We start from the raw sequence: 19,731 nt of genomic DNA on the forward strand, positions 1-19,731 counted from the left end.
CGGTAGAACTACACTGATTAATGACACTACGTAACACGATTTTTGTTCCTGGGTAGTAAGTGTTATTTTCTAATTTCTTGTGCGTCAAAAGTATAGAAAATTGCTATTATTCCCCGGGAAACTTTGCTTTTGTAAACAGGACTTTACGTGAACGAAAGACACAAAAGCACACGTTTTCTCATTGAAAATAGGTAAATTTCAAAATATCACTGTCCTGGTCACAAAAGCAAAGTTTGTGGGGACTAATAGCCATTTCTGTACTTTTGAGGCATAAGCTATTAGAAAATAACACTTAGTACCCAGGAACATTTTTTTTGTGTTACACAGTGTTACCGACAACTCCTGTTTATCCAACGGGACCGCAGTGGTCTGGGGAAAATCCGTTCATCCTGAGCGCGGGGTCGTGGAAAGCGCGGGGTTCGCAGGTGCTGCTGCTGCTGCCGTGGCAAAGGGCCGCTGAGCCCGAGGCAGAGGTGGCAACCGGGTACCCGATACCCTTACCCTACCCGATACCCGTACCCTACCCGATACCCGGCTACCCGGCCGGGTACGGGTAGCCGTTTGCGACCCTGGTGCGGCCGGGTACGGGTACGGGTAGGCCGTGAGTCACCGGTGAGTAACCGTTTGTCACTCATTTCGGGTAGGGTACGGGTACGGTTAGGGAACGGGTACCCATTTGCGACCCTGGTGCGGCCGGGTACGGGTAGGCCGTGAGTCACTGGTGAGTAACCGTTTGTCACTCATTTCGGGCAGGGTACGGGTGCGGGTACCCATTTGCGACTCTGGTGCGGCCGGGTACAGGTAAGGAATCAAAACCCGTTTGCGACCTCTGGCCCGAGGACCCGGGTGGCGCTGCCCTGGCCACGGGCTGTGCTCGCGAGCCCAGAGGAGCGCGCCGCACGGCTCCCCACGCCGCTGTGCGCAACTCGGGCTGCTCAGCGCACCGTCCCGGCTCGCGCTCTCGCGATGCAGTGTCCCAGCGTCTCCCAGTGACCGCGACACTTTGCTGAGCATAGGACGAGTGAAGTGACAATAACAATGCTATTATCCGCATTTGTCCGTGATTTATTCTCGCAGTGGAAACACACGGATGGACCTACCTCCAACCCCCCCGCAGATAATAGGATCCGCGGAGTATATCCTCCGCGTGGGCACGGATAAGAGGAGTTTTCACGTTGCTGTAACTAGGGACGGTCAAAAATATTTTGAGAATTGGATGGTAAATGAAAAGTAAACACCACTTGACGTTTCCGTCATGAACATATCCTTAACGTGCACTGTGGAGTCTTAGTGTTTACATTGTAGCTCACCTTTCCTCTACCCAGGTAAGATAGCACGAACTCTTCTGCTGGACCATCTCTGAACCACCCCTTAAATCATCCCTGAAGCTGTAAAGCTGTACCACCACTGCACTCCCCTAACACAAGCTCAACAAGCTCTGTGAATCATTGTTTTATCAGTTTTTTTTTATCATCAGGAAACAGGGCTCCAAATTAGTTTTATGCTTATCTTACCATACTTTAGGGATTAAACTCACGTACTTACGCTGTAATCTTTACTGTCAATGATCTCGTAACTCCTTTCTTCCCTTACACATTGTGACTGTGTTTTTGTCATAGTTACCTCTGGTCAGTCATAGGACACCATGCTTATAAATGTTTGTGGCCCATACTTGCTGACCTTGTGGTTTTGACTGAGCAAATGCATAAGTGCAGATAAGGGAAAATATGCTCAGCCGCCAATACTCCGAAGGAATAATTAACCACAAGTATATATTATCATGAGTTTGTTATTATTTTCGTTGTGTGCTGGTTTTTGCACACACACGGCATATAAGCTTAACAACAATTCATGCCCAAATAAAATACTTTAATCTTGAATCAGACCTATATGTTTTGCTCAAGGGCCTTGAAGAAGATTTGTGGCCCACCATGAAATAACAAAAATGTTATTTTGTGAAAGATATCATTTCCGGCGACACGAGGTGGCGAGATATGAACTCTGTCGCCTGGTATACAGGAGGTCGTGGGTTCGATCCCGACCCCGATGCCTGTATATTTGGAGTTTGCGTGTTCTCTCCGTGGTCATGTGGATGTTTTTCTGGGTCCCCAAGTTTTGCCCTCCACATTTAGGATCAACGTGCATTTAGAGTATTTGGCTGATACAAATGTCCACGTGGTAACCCACTTCGTTGGGCTAGCATTTGTTTCCAGGTAACTTCTGGAAAATATCTATATGGGTCAGTGGGCCTTGCCTGATAAAATAAAATAAAAATTGTTAAAAATAATTTATCTGAAACTATTCCACGGGCAACTTCTCATTCATGGCCTTGTGGAGCAGCAGTGGTCTGCAGACCATATTTTGGGACTCACCGGTCTAAGGTATAGAGTTAGGGTTCTGGTTGGAGTGAGGGTTATGGTAGCTCAGAGGCTCACGATAAAAGCCCCCATCCAAACTCATTGAGCACACAGCCTGCTTCTCTATCGACCCCTGCTCCAGGACTCGCCTTGCCATTCTATGGATGAACAAGCACGGCATCCCCGATCGTACCTTTGCTGGCTTTATATTCCCCTATGCGAGACTGTAATGATACTTCATATTATGGAAAGACCCTGCGCTTGCCAAAGAATTTCCACCACTGGCTTAGGGCTCTAAAGAGGAGTTGAACACCACCTTAATGTCTATTTCAGGAACAAATCACTTTGGCTTTTGCATGACATGCAGTGAGTGTGGGTTACAGCAATCTGCCGTGTAACAATAATAATAATCACCTGAAATGCTCTTCTCTCTGTTCGCGCTGCAGGTGAGCAATGTGGCCTTCTTCCTGCTGCCGCCGCTCATGCACTACCTGTTCGCACCTTACGGGCGCCAGCGCGGCCCCGCCGTCCACGCCGTCTGGCTGCTCATGATGGTTGTCGGTAAGGAGGGCCAGCGGCGAGTGTGCGTTTTCATTTTCGGGTTTTCATGGTTTTCTTTTTGCGTGCACGTGCGTGTGAAACAACCATCCATAGCCATGCAAAAAATAAAAAAATGTTAAATCGGTGGCGTCGCTGTCGAGTGTGAAGGCGGTGCAGCTGCACCGAGGCCCACGGACCAGAGGAAGGGGTCCAAGCGCCGGGCTACGAGGAGGGGAGATCTTGGACAGGGAGGGACACATTCTATTACTTGCACCAGGGGCCCATGCCCATCATTGCTGTGACACCAGTCAAAATTGAAAAGCGCGAGCGATACAGACGATTCACGATTATTGCTTCAATTTAATTTGTAGCAGTCGCTAATGCCGACGTGCTTGGGTTTTGATCACGTCTGGTCTTCGGTCCAGCCACCCCCCCCCCCCTTGGTTGTAGAGCTCGTGGAGACCACTCCGATGCTTCTCGACAATTGTCCCTCTCCTCATCCTGCACACACGCCCCACCCAGCCGAACCGTTTTTGCCAAATCAAAAATGCAATATTCACCTGCTGTGTTCTTTTCCAGAATTATGCAATTTGCTCATTCTGTCTTGCCACGAAATCCCCCAGCATCCATCTCAGACGCCTGTGCTAAAATGCCAAAAACATGTAAATTAGTTCCAGCGAAATCCAATATGCGTCAGTTTGATATTAATGAATATGTGGATTAAATATGCGGACAACATTTGAGGGAGCGTGGGTGCAGAAATGAGTGCGCAGTAGTTTTCGGCCACCCTTTCCACACGGACCAGCGTGGTGAAGTATGGCCCTTGAACCTCCATGACAGACATGGTGTGGGAAGGCCTTCATCCAGCAGTAGATAATCAAAGGACATTTATTATTATTACGTGGTTCAACTACATTGTTGCTTAAGATGCAGTGGATCTCAAATGGTTCTTCACTGGCCAAAGTACATCGAATTAAATTCTACAATTCACGTACTGTTCAAGGCTTCGTAATACATCGTCAGCAATACGTCATCACATTTCACTTCGTGTGAATGTAAGCATGACAGACCCCGGGACCAAGCGTTGTTTGTGAAACAAAACCGAGGGCTACACCTGTGACGACCGTGAATCTGTCGGAAATGCGCACGCGCTCGCCAGAGGTTGGTTGCTCTGACAGCCTTTTGTCACCGAACTGAATGCCCAAACTGAAGACCGCGCACTAACGCACGCTCCGGTTCGGAGTGCATTTATTTGTATCCAGGCTTCTGTGGTCCATTAGCCTGCCTGGATTAGACAAGGCAGGGCAAGAGTCAGCTTGCAGCACGAAAATCAGGTAACATCAGTCCTCGAATTCAGGATAATGATCACGCCCAGCTGCGGTGATGTGTCAGCTGCGGGTAATCTGTCCTAAAAATAGAGACAGAGCTTTTATTCAGGTCCTTCAAATCTGAGCGCATTTGCCATTATATAGGGCGGATGGATTGTTCGTCCCGAAACCTCTGTGTTAAAGGACACCGTAGACTCTTAGGAATAAATTGGTATGTGGACTGTTTATTATTGCAAGTCGTAATAATCATTTACCGTAGCACATTTTGTATTCGCCAGTCAGAGGCGATGTTCCTCCGAAAAGAGACATGCAAACTCCAAATATACAAGCATCAGGGTCGGGATCGAACCCACGACCTCCTGTACATCATGCAAGGCAGTTAATGTCTCGCCACCGTGGCGCCGTAACCAAATGGAACCCCTGTCAAATTCTTCCTCCGCCCCCCTTAGATGCTCATCATCTAGGCCACTCCAGCCTATGGGCCCCACCTGTACACTCGAAATCTACACGGCTGTTTACCAAGTTCAACAAATTATTTGCTGATCCTTCATTGGCAATGGTGCACAAGCGCAAATACCCCCAAAAATGAACACTTTCATCAATAACGCTGCCTTTAATGTATAATAGGCGACATTCCTAGCAATGGCCCTTCGTGTGCCATGAGGGACATTGACTAAATCCACGCGACCACGGGGAGAGAGACGTGCAAACTCCAAATATACAAGCATCAGGGTCAGGATCGAACCCACGACCTCCTGCATATCAAGCGAGGGAGTTAAGATTTCGCAGTGCAATATTGGCCATGAAACCCAAACTATGGACCGTATAGTAATCCACTGTTAGTGTACGCTTCTTCAACGGAGGAGGAATAGCAAAACCACACGACCTCTCTCTCCTAAAGCCCTCTCGTGGCTATCAGACCTCGACATTGGCGTTTATCTGCTGTACATATTCCCACACGCGAGAATAGAATCGAAGTTGATTTAATTCAAGTGAAAAACATTCTTTTGAAAGTCCCTACCCTACCCCGTCAATCAGCCTTGTTGCTGTAAAGGAAGAAGAAAAAAAACTGTTTCTGAAATGCAATTTTCTAGACGTCAGCACCGCAGGGCATGTGAGCATGGGCTGTTAACAGGATGTCAGTGTGGGTCATACAGAAAAGGTGGATGGCACGGTTACGCTGACAGTGAAGGATTTAACAGGGAGTCTCCAGTGGAAGTAATTTAGGCCCCTCAGTACCTGAACCAACCCTTATGCCACACCAGCCGCACTGGCGACGTCTGAATGGCAGGTGGATGTGAACGCGGAGTTCTATTGTTATACGAGTAATCAATCTCTAAAAACCACACGCACATTTGTTGTTCGAGGATATATTACATTTCATTTCAGAGGTTATTTATATATTCTCTGTACGCAGGCCTAACGTTGCTGAGAACCTGAATTGCCCTTCGCTTAAATTTGGCAAGTGGTCTTCAAAGTCTGCTTTGCGCGCAGAGAAATATCGCAACCGCTTTTTGGCGTGTTAACTTAACGTTCACAATTTCAGTCTTCTTATCCTGCTAATACCATAGCTTTAAAATAAGCCACCGCATCGTGTTCATTCGTCGATGAGCAAAGCGCAGCGATGAATGCTGCCACTCGGTGTTTTGTCGATTGGGCTTCTGTGTGATGCTTTTGGTCCTTGAACGTGTGGATCGGAGGGGGTGAGACCCACAGACAGCCCGCTTTAGGCCCAGGGTGCAACCCAGAGGTGGTAGGCCCATTGGTAAGCTCACCCTCGCACATGCACCATCAGGCTGTGGCTGCCACGAGAAGAGGGGAGAACTTCATGAATGTGCACCGCTTTTACCTAGTTGACAAAAGAACCGGAACTTTTATGTCACCTGAACATTTGCTGATTTCTCAAAACATCTGACTGAAATTTTCATCCAATTTTCTCTCACCCCGAGTGTCTTGTGGATATCTACCAACCAATACGGTTTACCCGTATTTTTGTCGAGGGAAATTAAGTTTTCAGATCCACACGGCGTACGGCCGTTTCAATACGGGCAACACATTTTTGGTTTTGTCTGTGTTTCTCCCTCGTGATGGGACTTTGTAGGATGAACGTTGAGATTGGTAAGGGGCACGCGGTGACCAATGAGGTCTGAATTGGTCTGTAACAAGGTAGGGCCACTGATAAAGGGGTTGACGGGTGTGCTTGTGGTGTTTGTGGAAATTAAAAACAAATCTACGAGTCTGCAGAAAACAATGGATTGGCTACTCTTTAGTTCTTTCGGTAAAGTCACGTAGAAAGAAAATAAATTAAATAATAGAATACGAAGTTTCGATCGCAGTCGAAACCTCGTATTCTATTATTTATTTGCAATCGAAACGCCGTATTTATTATTTCATTTATTTTCTTTCTACGTGACTTTACCGAAAGAACCAAAGAGTAATTGCTGCAGTCACGAAAGCTCCAAATCAAGTTTAATGGATTGGCTGTTACCTTTGCAATATAGTGCTGGGTGCTGCTTTGCCTCTAGTATACTAAAAATGTTAGCTTTCTCTTGAACTAGATAATAATTGTCTCAATGAGATATCACCTTGCTGTAGATATATATCAGTGATGGATTACCTTTATTTCTGATGGTCTGATGACCTTCGATTGAAGATCATTGAAGCACTCAGTCATGGCACCACTGTCAGTCCCACATTCCCGAAGTTAATTTTGTAAAGGTTTCTTCTCTTTCTGCCTTTTGGGCAAAAATAATTTGCCACTGATAATAATAATGTACAACCGTTTGGTCATCCACTGTTGGATGATGCCCTCCATACTATCTTTGTCATGCGGGTTGTCCTGATTAATGTACAAAACTGGTGTTTTAGGTTTTCCTGGCCAATACAGGTTGTCAAATGTTTACCTGGCCAGCAGTACAGGTTGTCAAGGTTTACCTGGCCAATACAAGTTGGCAAAGGTTTGCGATTCGAGTTAGAGGTCTGATCAGATATAACACTTCCTCAACAGGCAGTCGAAAGCATAGCATTATAATCACACGTACTTATTCTGAAGTAAGTACATTTATAAACGTGCATCTCTGTATATCCTAGATTTTCACGAGTGCAAAATGGGCACTGTGTAAAATGGAATGGCTTCTAAAACAGATGCACTGTATCGTGAAACTTAAATGTTTGTGCCATCCGCTACAAACTGAAATTCCAGTCAGTGATGATGTTGCCGATACGAACTTCTATACATTCTTGTTGTAATGTATTTGTAGCAGGCAACGAGACCATTGTATATTTATTTGTTAGTGGCGAGCCCTTTACTAGTCTGGGTCCATAAGTCAATTCAATCCCATTTAACCTCACGCATAATTTGTTTTGTAATAGAGATTAGAGTCGCCAGAGTTTAGTAATTCTCAATTTTTTTTTGGTATTTTGTGACGCAGCACGTAGACAAACACCCCGTCCCCAAATCCTGAGCCTTGCACATAACAGCAGCTAGCGTTGGGAGGGCTACTTTTGTTTTCTGAATAATAATAATAGTCAATTTATTTAAAATAGCGCCTTTCACAAAACAACAATGTCCCAGAGCAATAAATCATTGGTCTACTTGAAAACACGGCGCCCGCAGGTGGAGAAACAGGCGTAACACCTGCCCACTCGTGTCTCCAGCGCCCAGGTTCTCCAAACACGATGGACAGGGAAGGTGCTGTAAACGTGTTGTTTCTTTTTTATGTGAACTTGAAAATAGAAAGACGCGCCTTGCGGATTACGGTAAAGGCACGGATGCGAAGGAGCAAAGTGTTCCCGCGTGCATGTACGTACAAAAGTAAACTATTTTAAAAATGTAACTTTACCAGGTCAGGCTCACCGAGCTATTAGTTGTTTTCAGAAGCGACCTGGCCACTAATGATAGCCCAACCAAGTGGCTTATCATGTAGACATTTATACCACTCAAATACTACAAACACTAATGATAGCCCAACCAAGTGGCTTATCATGTAGACATTTATAGCACTCAAATACTACAAACGCATGTTTCTAAATGTGGAGGAAAAACCGGAGCACCCAGAGGAAAAATCCCCACGACAACGGGGAGAACACGCAAACTCCAAATATCGAGTCGTCGGGGTCGGGATCGAACCCACGACCTCCCGCCACCGTGGCCTATGTATGCGTGTTGAACTTCTTTTGCACTGTACGTAGCCAACCGTGCTAATCGGGACGTGTGAAAATGTCGGCACATTTTGCGAGGGCATTCCTTTGATGTTGTCCTCTCCTGCGGCAGGCGCTTGCTCCATCTACTTCCACTGGACGCTGAGCTACGTGGGGCAGCTGCTTGACGAGCTGTCTATCCTGTGGGTGCTCGCCACCGCCTACGTGCTCTGGTTCCCCAAGAGGCTCTTCCCCACAGTGCTCAACAGGAACAGGTGCGCCAACCGTGACGGGGAAGTCGCTAGAGGCTGCACACTTGGTCAAATGTCCGGGGAAGTTTGCACATTTCCCAGCGAGAGGTCGTGCACGATGTTCACCCGTTTCGTCACTGTCGCCTGTCACTTTGGAGTTTGCATTTCTTGTTTTTTGTTTACACATTTTTTTAAATTGACATTCTAGAAACCCGAAGTAGATTTCAAAAAGAGGGGGGAACCCCTCACGTGTCACGAACTCGCCGCAACACACCCTCAAAATTAGGGATTGATCGGTGCGGGGGCGTTCGGGCTCGCTGCCCTACGGCGGTAGGGGAATGGAGTTGGTATTTAAGGAGACTAAATTATTATTATTGGGGTCGAGCCGTGGTAGTGGTTAGCGCGCTCCCTGATTCCGATCACCGTGTCGTGTGTTGCGTCTTGTTTGCGATCTCTTGTTTCCATCATTAACATGTAATACATATGAATCTTAAAGAGTTGAGTATGACACGCTGCACAATTTTACGTGTGTATATTAAGTGCAAGAATCAATTCTAATCCATGAAGCTATGAATCATTGCAGGCCGAGCAAGCTCATGTTGGGATATTTGTAGATAACATATCACGTACTGTATAACCAACTACAGAATTCACTGCTTCCTTGTTTTCCAAGTCAGTCAGTTTATTTCAGGTAAGGCCTATTAAGCTGAAAGGTCTTTTAAATGGCGACCCAGGCAAAAATTGAAGTAGACCCCATCATAAGTCAACATATACAGTGCTTATTTTATTTTAATTGCCATACATCTCCGTTTGCCACACCCACTGTAGACAGGTCACCATGTCCATGTTCAAGTCAGTTTTGGGCAGGGCCCATCGTCATTATCACCAGCCAAGCTCTATCCACTGGTTGATGAAGGCTTCCCAAATCTGCTACCATCTCTCATGATCCTGCAATGTAACAAATCCACCCAACACCTGCTTCTGGTTTAATTTCACCGCTCAAATTCGTGGATCGGTATATGAACCTTATGGCGGGACTCGCATAAACTGCGTTGCGACGTCATTTTACGTCTGTTGAAGGCGAACGACACGGCAATCTATTCCTCTCGACGAGCTCTACACGATGCGCTAGTCAAACTTTCAAAGTTTTGTTTCTTCTGCGCATTCATCCTCGCTGCTGCGCTTGGACGACACGGCAACAGAATTATCCGCGCCAGGTGGGTCGCGGCGTTGATGTGCGCGGTGGGACGGAGTCGCCAAAAAAACATTTGTTATTTACGATTTTGACTTCCGTTGATTCGGGACCCCGGGGTCCCGCCATAAGGTTCATATTCTCACTCAAGTCTAAGACATCAAAACAGATAATCACAAATCTAACATTTGAAACGACAATTTCCCGAAGTGTGTGTATGTTCTTGCTGTAGTTATGCACTCCCGGAAGGCCGTGGGGCGAATGGGATGTGTAAAAAAACAAAAGGACGTGAACGGACAGATATGTGAAGGCGGTGTATCGTCCCATTATTTATTTAATTTCCCCTAAGGTTCACTCCTTAAGTATTTATTAAAGTAAATATGATCATGGCAGAAACAATGATTAACGCGATTTGAGCTTTCACACAGAAGGCAGCCTTGCTGGCTAGACCAGGATCAATATTTGAAAGTCAACAATGCTTTATAGGAATGTGAAATATCTTAAAACATGTGGCTCTCGTTGACTTTGCATTACGCATAAAAAAAATCCTTAACAGTAAGAGTCTATAATCTTGCCTTTCCACATTATCTCATGACCAAAACCAAATAACTCAGTGCAGGTGAGGTCAGCAAGGTTGTTTTTGGTACCACGGTGATATTATCTCCCTCCCCTGGTATGCAGGAGGTCGTGGGCTGGAACCCGACCCTGACGCCTGCTGTATATTTGGAGTTTGCGTGTTCTCCCCGTGGTCGCGTGGATTTTTCTCCGTGCCCTCCGGGTTTTTTCCCTTCACATATTTGAAACACGAGCTGAGAGTGATTAGACGACTTCGCTGAGCTATCATTTGTGGCCAGATCGCTTAATGAAAAAGAGCTAAGTAGCTCAGTGTGCCACAGCTGGTAAAATAAAAAATAGATTAGCTCACAGTTTAATTGATGTAACGTGTAAAGCCGAGCAAGTGAATTAGGTTACAGGAAGAATATGTTGAGCATGCAACTATATTTTGTTTCTTTCATTTTGATTTGGGAAATTCTCTCCCCCCTATTTATTCCAATTGTGCTGCGTGGCGTCGCGCCATGAAGTGAAGATGCCATTCGGAATGATCACAGAGAAGCAGTACGACCCCGTGTGTCGGAGAATGGCTGCCCAAGAGGTTTTCTTTCCCACGGAACTTGGAAGAATCCTTAGAGTTGCCTTCTTTATCCTGTACGCAGCCGGGTTTGCATTTTGCCCTTACTCTCCTCGATGACGTTGATAATTACATAACGATCAGATGGATATTTTTCATTCTCTGAGCTGGAATGTATATAAATATTATCCATAATAAGGTTTTGTTTGGGTTAGATTGCGTAAATATAAATGTGTCTAACCCAAAAAACCCTTTATTATGGATAATATTGGTAGCGAAAGCATACGTGTTAAACTGATCCAAATGGTACGTTTAAGACTACATTCGATTTGACAGTTTCTGCAGTCACTGCTGACTGGGCTGACACCGTGAACTGACAACTGACTTCACTAGGGAACCCAGTTTAATCGTGGGCGGCTTCACGCCTTCAAAAGCCATGATTTCTACGGTGCCAGCTCAGTGGCCTGATCTCCAAACCATGACCGGGCCATCGCCATGTAACTGTGTCTTGTTGCGTAATCTCCAGAGGTGGGACAAAGTCATTGTTATGCAAGTCCAAGTCGAGTCGCAAGTCATCAAATTCATGACTCGAGTCTGACTCGAGTCCAAGTCACATGACTCGAGTCCACACCTCTGGTAATCTCACACGCATGGGTCACCACACATCAATCACACACAACTTGCCACGAGGGTTACTGGTTTCACTCCACAGCAAGGGTGCCCCAACTGTTTGTCATGGTGCCAGATCTGTAATGTGGACTTGGCCTCGTATCATAGGAACATGGAGTTTCTGTCACTGGCTCAGGCCCACCAGCAGATATGTCGACCGCCACATTTCACGTGGGAGCAGCGAGGGGGATCACGGTCATCGAGAATACTTTGTGGCCTTAAAAGCGAACAAATACATAATAGGTGACGTTTCAGGTAACGGCTCCTCTTCATTGGAAACGTGTGTACGGAGAAAAATAAGATATTATATAATTTCATTTCAAGTATTGTTGTGTGTTGAGTTTTTTCGTTGTTGATTGCGCTTGTGCACCACTGGCAATGCAGCGACCGAATAATTTAATCGCCAAATAATTAGTTTAACTTTTAATTTGTATCGGAAAACTAGTTTCAGGATTAATAAATCACGCCCCCCAATAGTGCAAATTCACAAATAGCTACGTGAAAAGGTAAAGGTGCAGCCCTGCAATTGCTTGATAGCACTACTACTTGCGGAAAGGCCGCCACTAGAAGGAGGCATCTTGGTGGTAGTAGGAGTATTCTCACATAAACCCTAACTACACGCGACCCGCCACGCTGCTACCCATTGTTGAAACTGCCGTGCCAGGAGATCGAATCTGATCAATCAGCAATCCCATTGCACCATGGCAGCATCATTGTGACTTTCACCTGTTTCCAGCGTGATCGAGCTAAGTGTAGACCGTGAAAACAACAAGAGCCGCCATTCGCCACCAAGTGATGTCACCACGACGCCTGTGCCAGGCCAGGTGCACTCTGAGGCAGCATGAAGGGTCGAAGGCTGACAGGAGGTCACTGGACAGAACCGGGTGCCATGGGTTGACTGACTGAGATGGCTGACAGATGTACTACCAGCTGTGCCCTCTACTGTGCCCCCTACTGTGCCAACTTGCTGCCTGGCACTCCCGCTCGTTATTGTGAGAATTTACGCCTTTGCCCTCTGTTGTTGTTGGAGGGTGATTGCCTCCTCCATAGAGGCCGATGTTGACACCGCTGGTATCAGTCATCGACAAGTCCACTTTGCTCCACATACTTCTGTACCGCATCAGGCCATCTCTTTTCCAGCCCGTGTCATGCCGGCCAAACAGAAGCTGCTTGGGCATGCGGTAGCTGGGCATGCGGGCTACACGACCCAGCCAATGCAGCCTTGAATATGTCCAGATCGTTCAAGGATTTGTGAGCTCCTCACATAATCCAGCCTGCAGGTTAAACCCACGATGCATCGTAGGCAGGCCAGCCTTAATTTTTTTTAACCGGCACAGATGGTCCCTGGGAGGGGTACACGTTTCACCGTGATAACAAAGACAAAGATCCTCCATTTAGCAAGTGCTGTTAGCGAGCACCTATGAAGGCCGGCACAGCACACGAGGGGATGGGTGGCCAACACCACGCCCGGCCGCCTTTGTCTCCCTAGTGACGATGTTTACACATCGTACCAGGTACTCATTTGAGACTGAGTCCACCTAGGGGAGGCCCGGGACCGGTTCAGATAATCGTCACTGGGTTGTTGGGCCATGAGCGGGAATCGAACCCGTGTCGCCAGGTTCACAGCGCAGCGCGCTAACCGCTCCACCACCGCTCCTCACACACCGCGGATCATACAATGTGCCTTTCTACTGCAGACCACATGGGAAATGAATTTAAACATCACATTCGGTATTCTTCAAAATCGCCCCAAATTTGTGTTTAATAGGAAACTGCCAAAGTAATTTGAAGTGAATTTGCTGCAACGCTGTGTTGTGTTTGGGGCCGTCCATAAATGATGTCACGCACCTGGGGGGGGGGGGGGGTCAGACATTTGTGACGATGTGTGACGAGGGGGGGGGGGTTGAGAAATGTGACGTCACATCAAAATGCGCAACTTTAAGTAAATATGGACAACACGTTCTACTTAATTAAATATACTTTTAAATAAATGTTTTCTCCCACAACATCAGAGTGCAGCGGCACATTAAATACGCACTACAATGACAATAGTTTAAAGCGATTTGAAGCATGTTTTTTTTTGGGGGGGGGGGGGCAGAGCTTTGTGACGTCATTCGAAGGGGGGTCTGACTTTTTGTGATGCCGTGTGACGAGGGGGGGGGGGGTCAAAAATTGTCCAAAATCGCGTGACGTCATTGATGAACGGCCCCTAATGGCATCAGGCGTAAGAAATGCCTTCGTGACACAAACACACCCCAGTGCTACACGAAATGACCGGTATAACAGGTTTCTTTAATACCTTTCACTCGTGGGACAATCCTAGACTCAAACACCCAAATATTACCTTCATCAACATGCACTCACACTTTTAAAAAGTTTTTTTTTTACGATTGCAGCAGTTGCAAAATAAAGAGAACGTGATATGCACAGACACCAATTGCGACTCATGACTTGAGACGGTTCAACAACGATACAATTTTTATCTATAATTCACCGTACCATAACCGCATCTCAAAACGCAGCGCAGGCATGGGGTAAACTTGGATATATGTATAGAAAGAGTTGTAACGAGACAGCATTTTCAAATTACGTTTCAAAATAAGTTTGCTATATCCACAACACTAACTCGTAATTCAAGTTCATTTGCTGTTGCTGTGCTTTTGACCAAATCACCCAGACTGTACCAGCGCTTGTCAGATCTCAGAATCGGAGCAGGCTTGAGCCTGGATGTTGCTTGGATGGTGGGTGGTGACCACCACAAACAGGTTCTCGTATTGGGGGTTGTGCGGCCATATTCTCGGCAGCACAGGTGAAGCGAAGCAAACCCCACTCATCCCCGATGCGCGTGCCACCTTCGCCGACCCGAACTGAACAGCACGGTGACGTTCGGTCAAACGACAACAGCCTCACCTACGCTGGCCGTAGGGGCCGTCCATAAATGACGTCACGCGAATTTTGGACGATTTTTGCCCTCCCCCCCCCTTCGTCACACGGCGTCACAAAAAGTCAGACCCCCCCTCAAATATGACGTCACAAAGCTCTGCCCCCCCCCCCCAAAACAAATAAAACATGCTTCAAATCTCTTTAAACTATTGTCATTGTAGTGCGTATTTAATGCGCCGCTGCACTCTGATGTTGTAGGAGAAAACATTTATTAAAAAGTCTATTTAATTAAGTAGAACGTGTTGTCTATATTTATTTAAAGTTGCGCATTTTGATGTGACGTCACATTTCTCACCCCCCCCCCCCTCGTCACACATCGTCACAAATGTCTGACCGCCCCCCCCCAGGTGCGTGACGTCATTTATGGACGGCCCCATAACTTACTCGACGCTGGTCAGCGCAGCTTTGTGAACGGGGGTTATATCGCTCATTTCCGGAAATGTTTTTCACTTGTAAAATCCCTTGCTGTGGAACAACAACAACAACAACCACGCCTCATTGGCAAGGGGTGTCCCGCGGTGTGCGTCAGAGTAGAACTCCTGTATAGATTGCGATTTAAAGCTTTCGTGACTGCAGGGATTCATCTTCTTGGTTCTTTCGGTAAAGTCATCACGTAGAAGGGAAATAATAAAATAATACAAATTAAACATAATAAAATACAATTCTCACGACGTTTCGGCCACAACGCAAGCAGCCGTCCTCAGGTGAGAAACAGGTCTGTCTTGGCCGAAACGTCGTGAGAATTATTTTATGGTTTTATTTTTATTATTTTATTATTTCCCTTCTACGTGACTTTACCGAACGAACCAAGAAGATGAATCCTGTATAGATGCTGCTGCTGCCCTCTGCTGCTCACAATGACACTCGCTTCGAGCTTGGCCACCCGTCGAACGAGGCAGAACATCGGGGATGTACTCCCTGCCCTAGTGACCCACGTCCGACAGGATCGGGCGCATTTCTGGCACTTTAGTGGTCCCAGCACTGCACATTAGCTACGTTTCTGGGTTGCCACGGTGGCTATGAGATGTTAACTACCTCGCCTGCTATACAGGAGGTCGTGGGTTCGATCCGTGTCTCTAACCCGTGGTCGCGTGGATTTTTCTTCGGGGCCTCCGGGTTTTTCCTCCACATTTATAAACGTGCGTTTAGAGTATTTTGGCTGCTCTACTTTTCCACGTGATAAGCCACTTCGTTGAGCTATCATTTGTGGCCAGGTCGCTTCTGAAAAAGATATATAGCTTAGTGTGCTACAAAGCAGATCGTATCGCAACGATGCGACCTGCTTTCGTCGATCATACATTCTCCTCTGGCTCTCCCCTCCCGCGTATACGAGGGTGCCTACATGTTTGACTTGTTCTTGATAATGCAGAGGTGGTGCTGAGCATTCAGCAATGGGGGAGCTAAGCCCCACTCCATCCCCCCCCCCACCAGAATTTACAAGGCTGAATTGTACGCAGTCGTTTAATTATTTAGAATCGCGTCATAATAAACCTCTCGCGTGCATCTTTGAGTTCGTATTATTCGCAACGCCCTCTTGCATGAGTTTTATCGGGCAGAGTTTCGTCATTCTGACTGGAAGGAACTGGGGGACCGATGGTATTGATGGTGACCTATGACATTTCACCCAGATCAGAAAATAACAACTGACCAACTTTTGTTCACCATGCTAATCCTAATGTTTTTTTTTTAATATCTCTTTTAAAAATGCATTGCTTTAAACGTTTGAGTCGAGGGGTAGACACATGCTGGTGTGCAATGAATGAGAATGCAGGAAACGTGCAGTGGACAGATGGAGTCTCTGGGCGGGGAGGAGCAGGGAACTTGACTCCCTCGGGCATGAATTCGAAGCAGAACCATTTGTTTGTTCAATCTGATTTTCGCAGCAAAACAAATTCCCCCCCCCCAAATGTGTTTGTAAATGCTTACTATAATCGCCACGGTCGGTCGTAGGAAGCACATCATTCTGTAACGTGGACGCGCTCCATGGATGTATTAAACTATACCATTTCACAACAAGTTTCTAGTTGAATTACACAATAGTTGACTCGTCTCAATGTTTTGTCCAGACGACTAAACGAGCCGCACAGATGATATAACCGTACGAACACACGAGGAGACAAGACAAAAAAACAAAGATCCCCCGTGTAGCCTTAACAGACTGTTTGGCGCAAGTGCTGTTAGAGAGCACCTTTGAAGGCCGGCACGGCACACGAGAGGGTGGGTGGCAGAGGTCGCAAACGGGTTTTGATATCTTACCCGTACCCGGCCGCACCAGGGTCGCAAATGGGTACCCGTACCCGGCCAGGTACGGGTACCCGTTCCCTACCCGTACCCTACCCGAAATGAGTGACAAACGGTTACTCACCAGTGACTCACGGCCTACCTATACCCGTACCCGGCCACACCAGGGTCGCAAACGGCTACCCATACCCGGCCGGGTACGGGTACCCGTACCCGTATCCTACCCGAAATGAGTGACAAACGGTTACTCACCGGTGACTCACGGCCTACCCGTACCCGTACCCGGCCGCACCAGGGTCGCAAACGGCTACCCGTACCTGGCCGGGTACGGGTAGCCGGGTATCGGGTAGGGTACGGGTATCGGGTACCCGGTTGCGACCTCTGGTGGGTGGCCAATGCCAAGTCGGGCTCAATCGTCGTGGCGCGTGTGACCTCTCGTGCAGGTTTCACTTCGGAGTGCTCGTGTTCGTTGGCGCCTTGGCCTGCTCCGTGCTCTCCTTCCTGCGGCCCACCATCAACGCCTACGCGCTCAACAGCATCGCCCTGCAGATCATCTACGTTATGGTCACAGAGATGAAGAGGTGCGCTCCCACCACCACCCACCCACCCACACCACACACACACCTACCCCCTCAGCCCAGCGAGAACTCCAGCACGATGCAGCACCGCGCCCCACGTTGTTTTGCGGCTGAAAAGCCGGCCCGATTTGACGGTTGATGACAGCCCCATTTGCTGAGTGCAGCGCCCTGGGAATGTTGCAAATTGGATATTCTGTTGATGGTAAGGATTCTGTGACGTTAATTTTTCAAAACATTAGCCATTGTGTTAGCAGGGGCCATTGTCTAAATTGCCGTGGCTTTGATGTTTCCAGATTTAATTTTTTTGCGTAAGAACTAAAGCCACTGCGGGAGGTTTGACAGCTCTCAAAGTATATTCCATTTATTAAAAAAAAATTCCAGAATACATTTAAATGTGACACTCAAATATTTTAATAATATGCATTGTTCAAGCAACAGCATTCCGTTATACAGTAGACTCGACAATCAACATTGCTAATCCAGAGATCCTCTTCAGCTGTAATGGTTGTAAATTAAATAATAAATTGTTATAATGCGAGAAGCTTAATAATGACAGATGAACTGATTATACTTTACATTTATACTTTAATAAAAATGGAAAATAAGAGTTTGCAGCATCAAATATGCCAATTGTGCTGTATTGGAATTAAAGGTGGTCCATTGCAAAAATGCATAAACGAAGTAAGTGTTCAAATAATGAATCATGTTATAATGACCAATTACTGATGCTGACAATGTTATGATCTGCAACAGATGCCATCCTAATTAAATCAAATTGACAGTTATTATTAAAACACAGTGTGTATCTGCTCATGGTCGATAATTAGTGATACAATATATGTTGTATAGAGGCCGCTTGTAAGAGCTAATTACTTTAAACAAGCTTTCCCCAAACTATATTTACTTATCAATTATGTTTCAATTGTGATGTAGGTGCCACTTCATGAAACGAAGACGTTTCCACTTGGAACTCGTGCAGATAGCAGTGCACACTACCCTGTGTCAGAGGACAGCCCTGGAATTTTATATCAGGGAACTCCTTCCAGATGAACTTCAATAGGATAATTTGTCCAAACCAGGGATACTACACCTTTGATATCCCTTGCACAGTGTGTTCACCTCTTCAAAATAATTTTTTTTTATTATCGGAGCCGGAATAAGCCAAATTAAGTTAAATCCAAATTCGATGATGATTTTTTGTGTGTGCAGTCATTGGATACCATTAGCTCACTGTACTCAAATCATCAGTTTAATCACGCGATTGTCTGAAAGCCAAATTCGAACCCGGGAGCTCAGCAGTGCCGGCTCGGTGTTCTGACCCTGTGGTCAATCCAAACTATGATGTAGTAAAACACATCTGTTACATCTGTAGTTAGCACTCATTTAAACCGGGAAAGGGTCAATGACGCTTAAAATAATCTTAAGCGCTTCCCCTATTTGAAGTTAGCATGGTGAGTTGTTCATCTCCTCTCTAAAACCCTGAGACAGTGGTTTCAATGCCACCTTCGCATGGCATATAGGGGGTGAGCCAAACTATAGGACATCCGCTGTTGACTTCCCACAAAGTGTTATTCATTTTACCATCTCCAGAGGGATGATTAGCTTAGCCATCTGATTGTCATGTGCTGTGGTGTGCTGGGCTATTTATGCTGCTGCTATCGAAAACGAAGCCGTATATAAAACATTGAACAAAATGTATTGAGATAGCAATCAGCGACTGCCAAAAGCGAAAAACGTTTAACGTTTACCATTCTGGGAAGACTCACAGATTTCCCCGGACAGCTGCCTCAAAAAGAGGACTATCCTGGACGAAAATGAGGACAGGTCGCAATCCTACTCGAATGGAATGGGGTACAGTGAAATGACAGTTCAAGATTGGACAGAGTGGAGGGAGTTCGAGCTAAAGACATTGCCGTTGGGCACATGACACTAAAGCGGGTCAGCAGTGATGAGCAACAGCCATCTCCAGACGCCGTACTACGCGAGCTCTTTTAGTCAAGTGACCCTTTCGGCCATTGGCAGGTGTGCCAATCGCGATGTCCTGCGGCTGTCCTTGATGCTCGTCGTCCTTTGGAGCCTGGCCATCGCCTGCTGGATCAGCGACCGCTTCCAGTGCTCCTTCTGGCAGGGCCTGGGCTTCCCGTACCTGCACAGCATCTGGTGAGACGTCTACTATGTCTACGAGCACCCCGCCACGGCAGTATTCTCTCGTGCGACGATGACTGGTCGGGTCGATAGTCAAGAATAATGACGCACTGGTTATCTAAACTGAAAACTCAACTGATTTTGTTTTTCCAGTCAAGGGCCACTGAGCTACGTAGCTCTTTTTCAGAAGCGGCCTGGCCGTAAATGATAGCTCAACG

At 46.6% G+C, this 19,731-nt stretch overlaps 1 protein-coding gene across 3 annotated transcripts in view; it reads left to right on the forward strand.

Annotated features, from left to right (window-relative positions):
• Window positions 1–19,731, forward strand: part of ACER1 (alkaline ceramidase 1) — a 33,703-nt gene that overhangs the window by 11,305 nt on the left and 2,667 nt on the right. For all 3 annotated transcript variants that reach the window (XM_078884804.1, XM_078884799.1, XM_078884792.1), the window contains exons 3-6: window positions 2,804–2,918; window positions 8,499–8,640; window positions 17,234–17,371; window positions 19,391–19,528. In XM_078884804.1, the coding sequence (XP_078740930.1) occupies window positions 2,804–2,918; window positions 8,499–8,640; window positions 17,234–17,371; window positions 19,391–19,528 (533 nt within the window). The remainder of the gene's footprint in view (window positions 1–2,803; window positions 2,919–8,498; window positions 8,641–17,233; window positions 17,372–19,390; window positions 19,529–19,731) is intronic.

The sequence above is a fragment of the Lampetra fluviatilis genome, chromosome 3 (genome assembly GCF_964198595.1).
Source record: "Lampetra fluviatilis chromosome 3, kcLamFluv1.1, whole genome shotgun sequence".
In the NCBI taxonomy this organism is placed as follows: Eukaryota; Metazoa; Chordata; class Hyperoartia; order Petromyzontiformes; family Petromyzontidae; genus Lampetra; species Lampetra fluviatilis.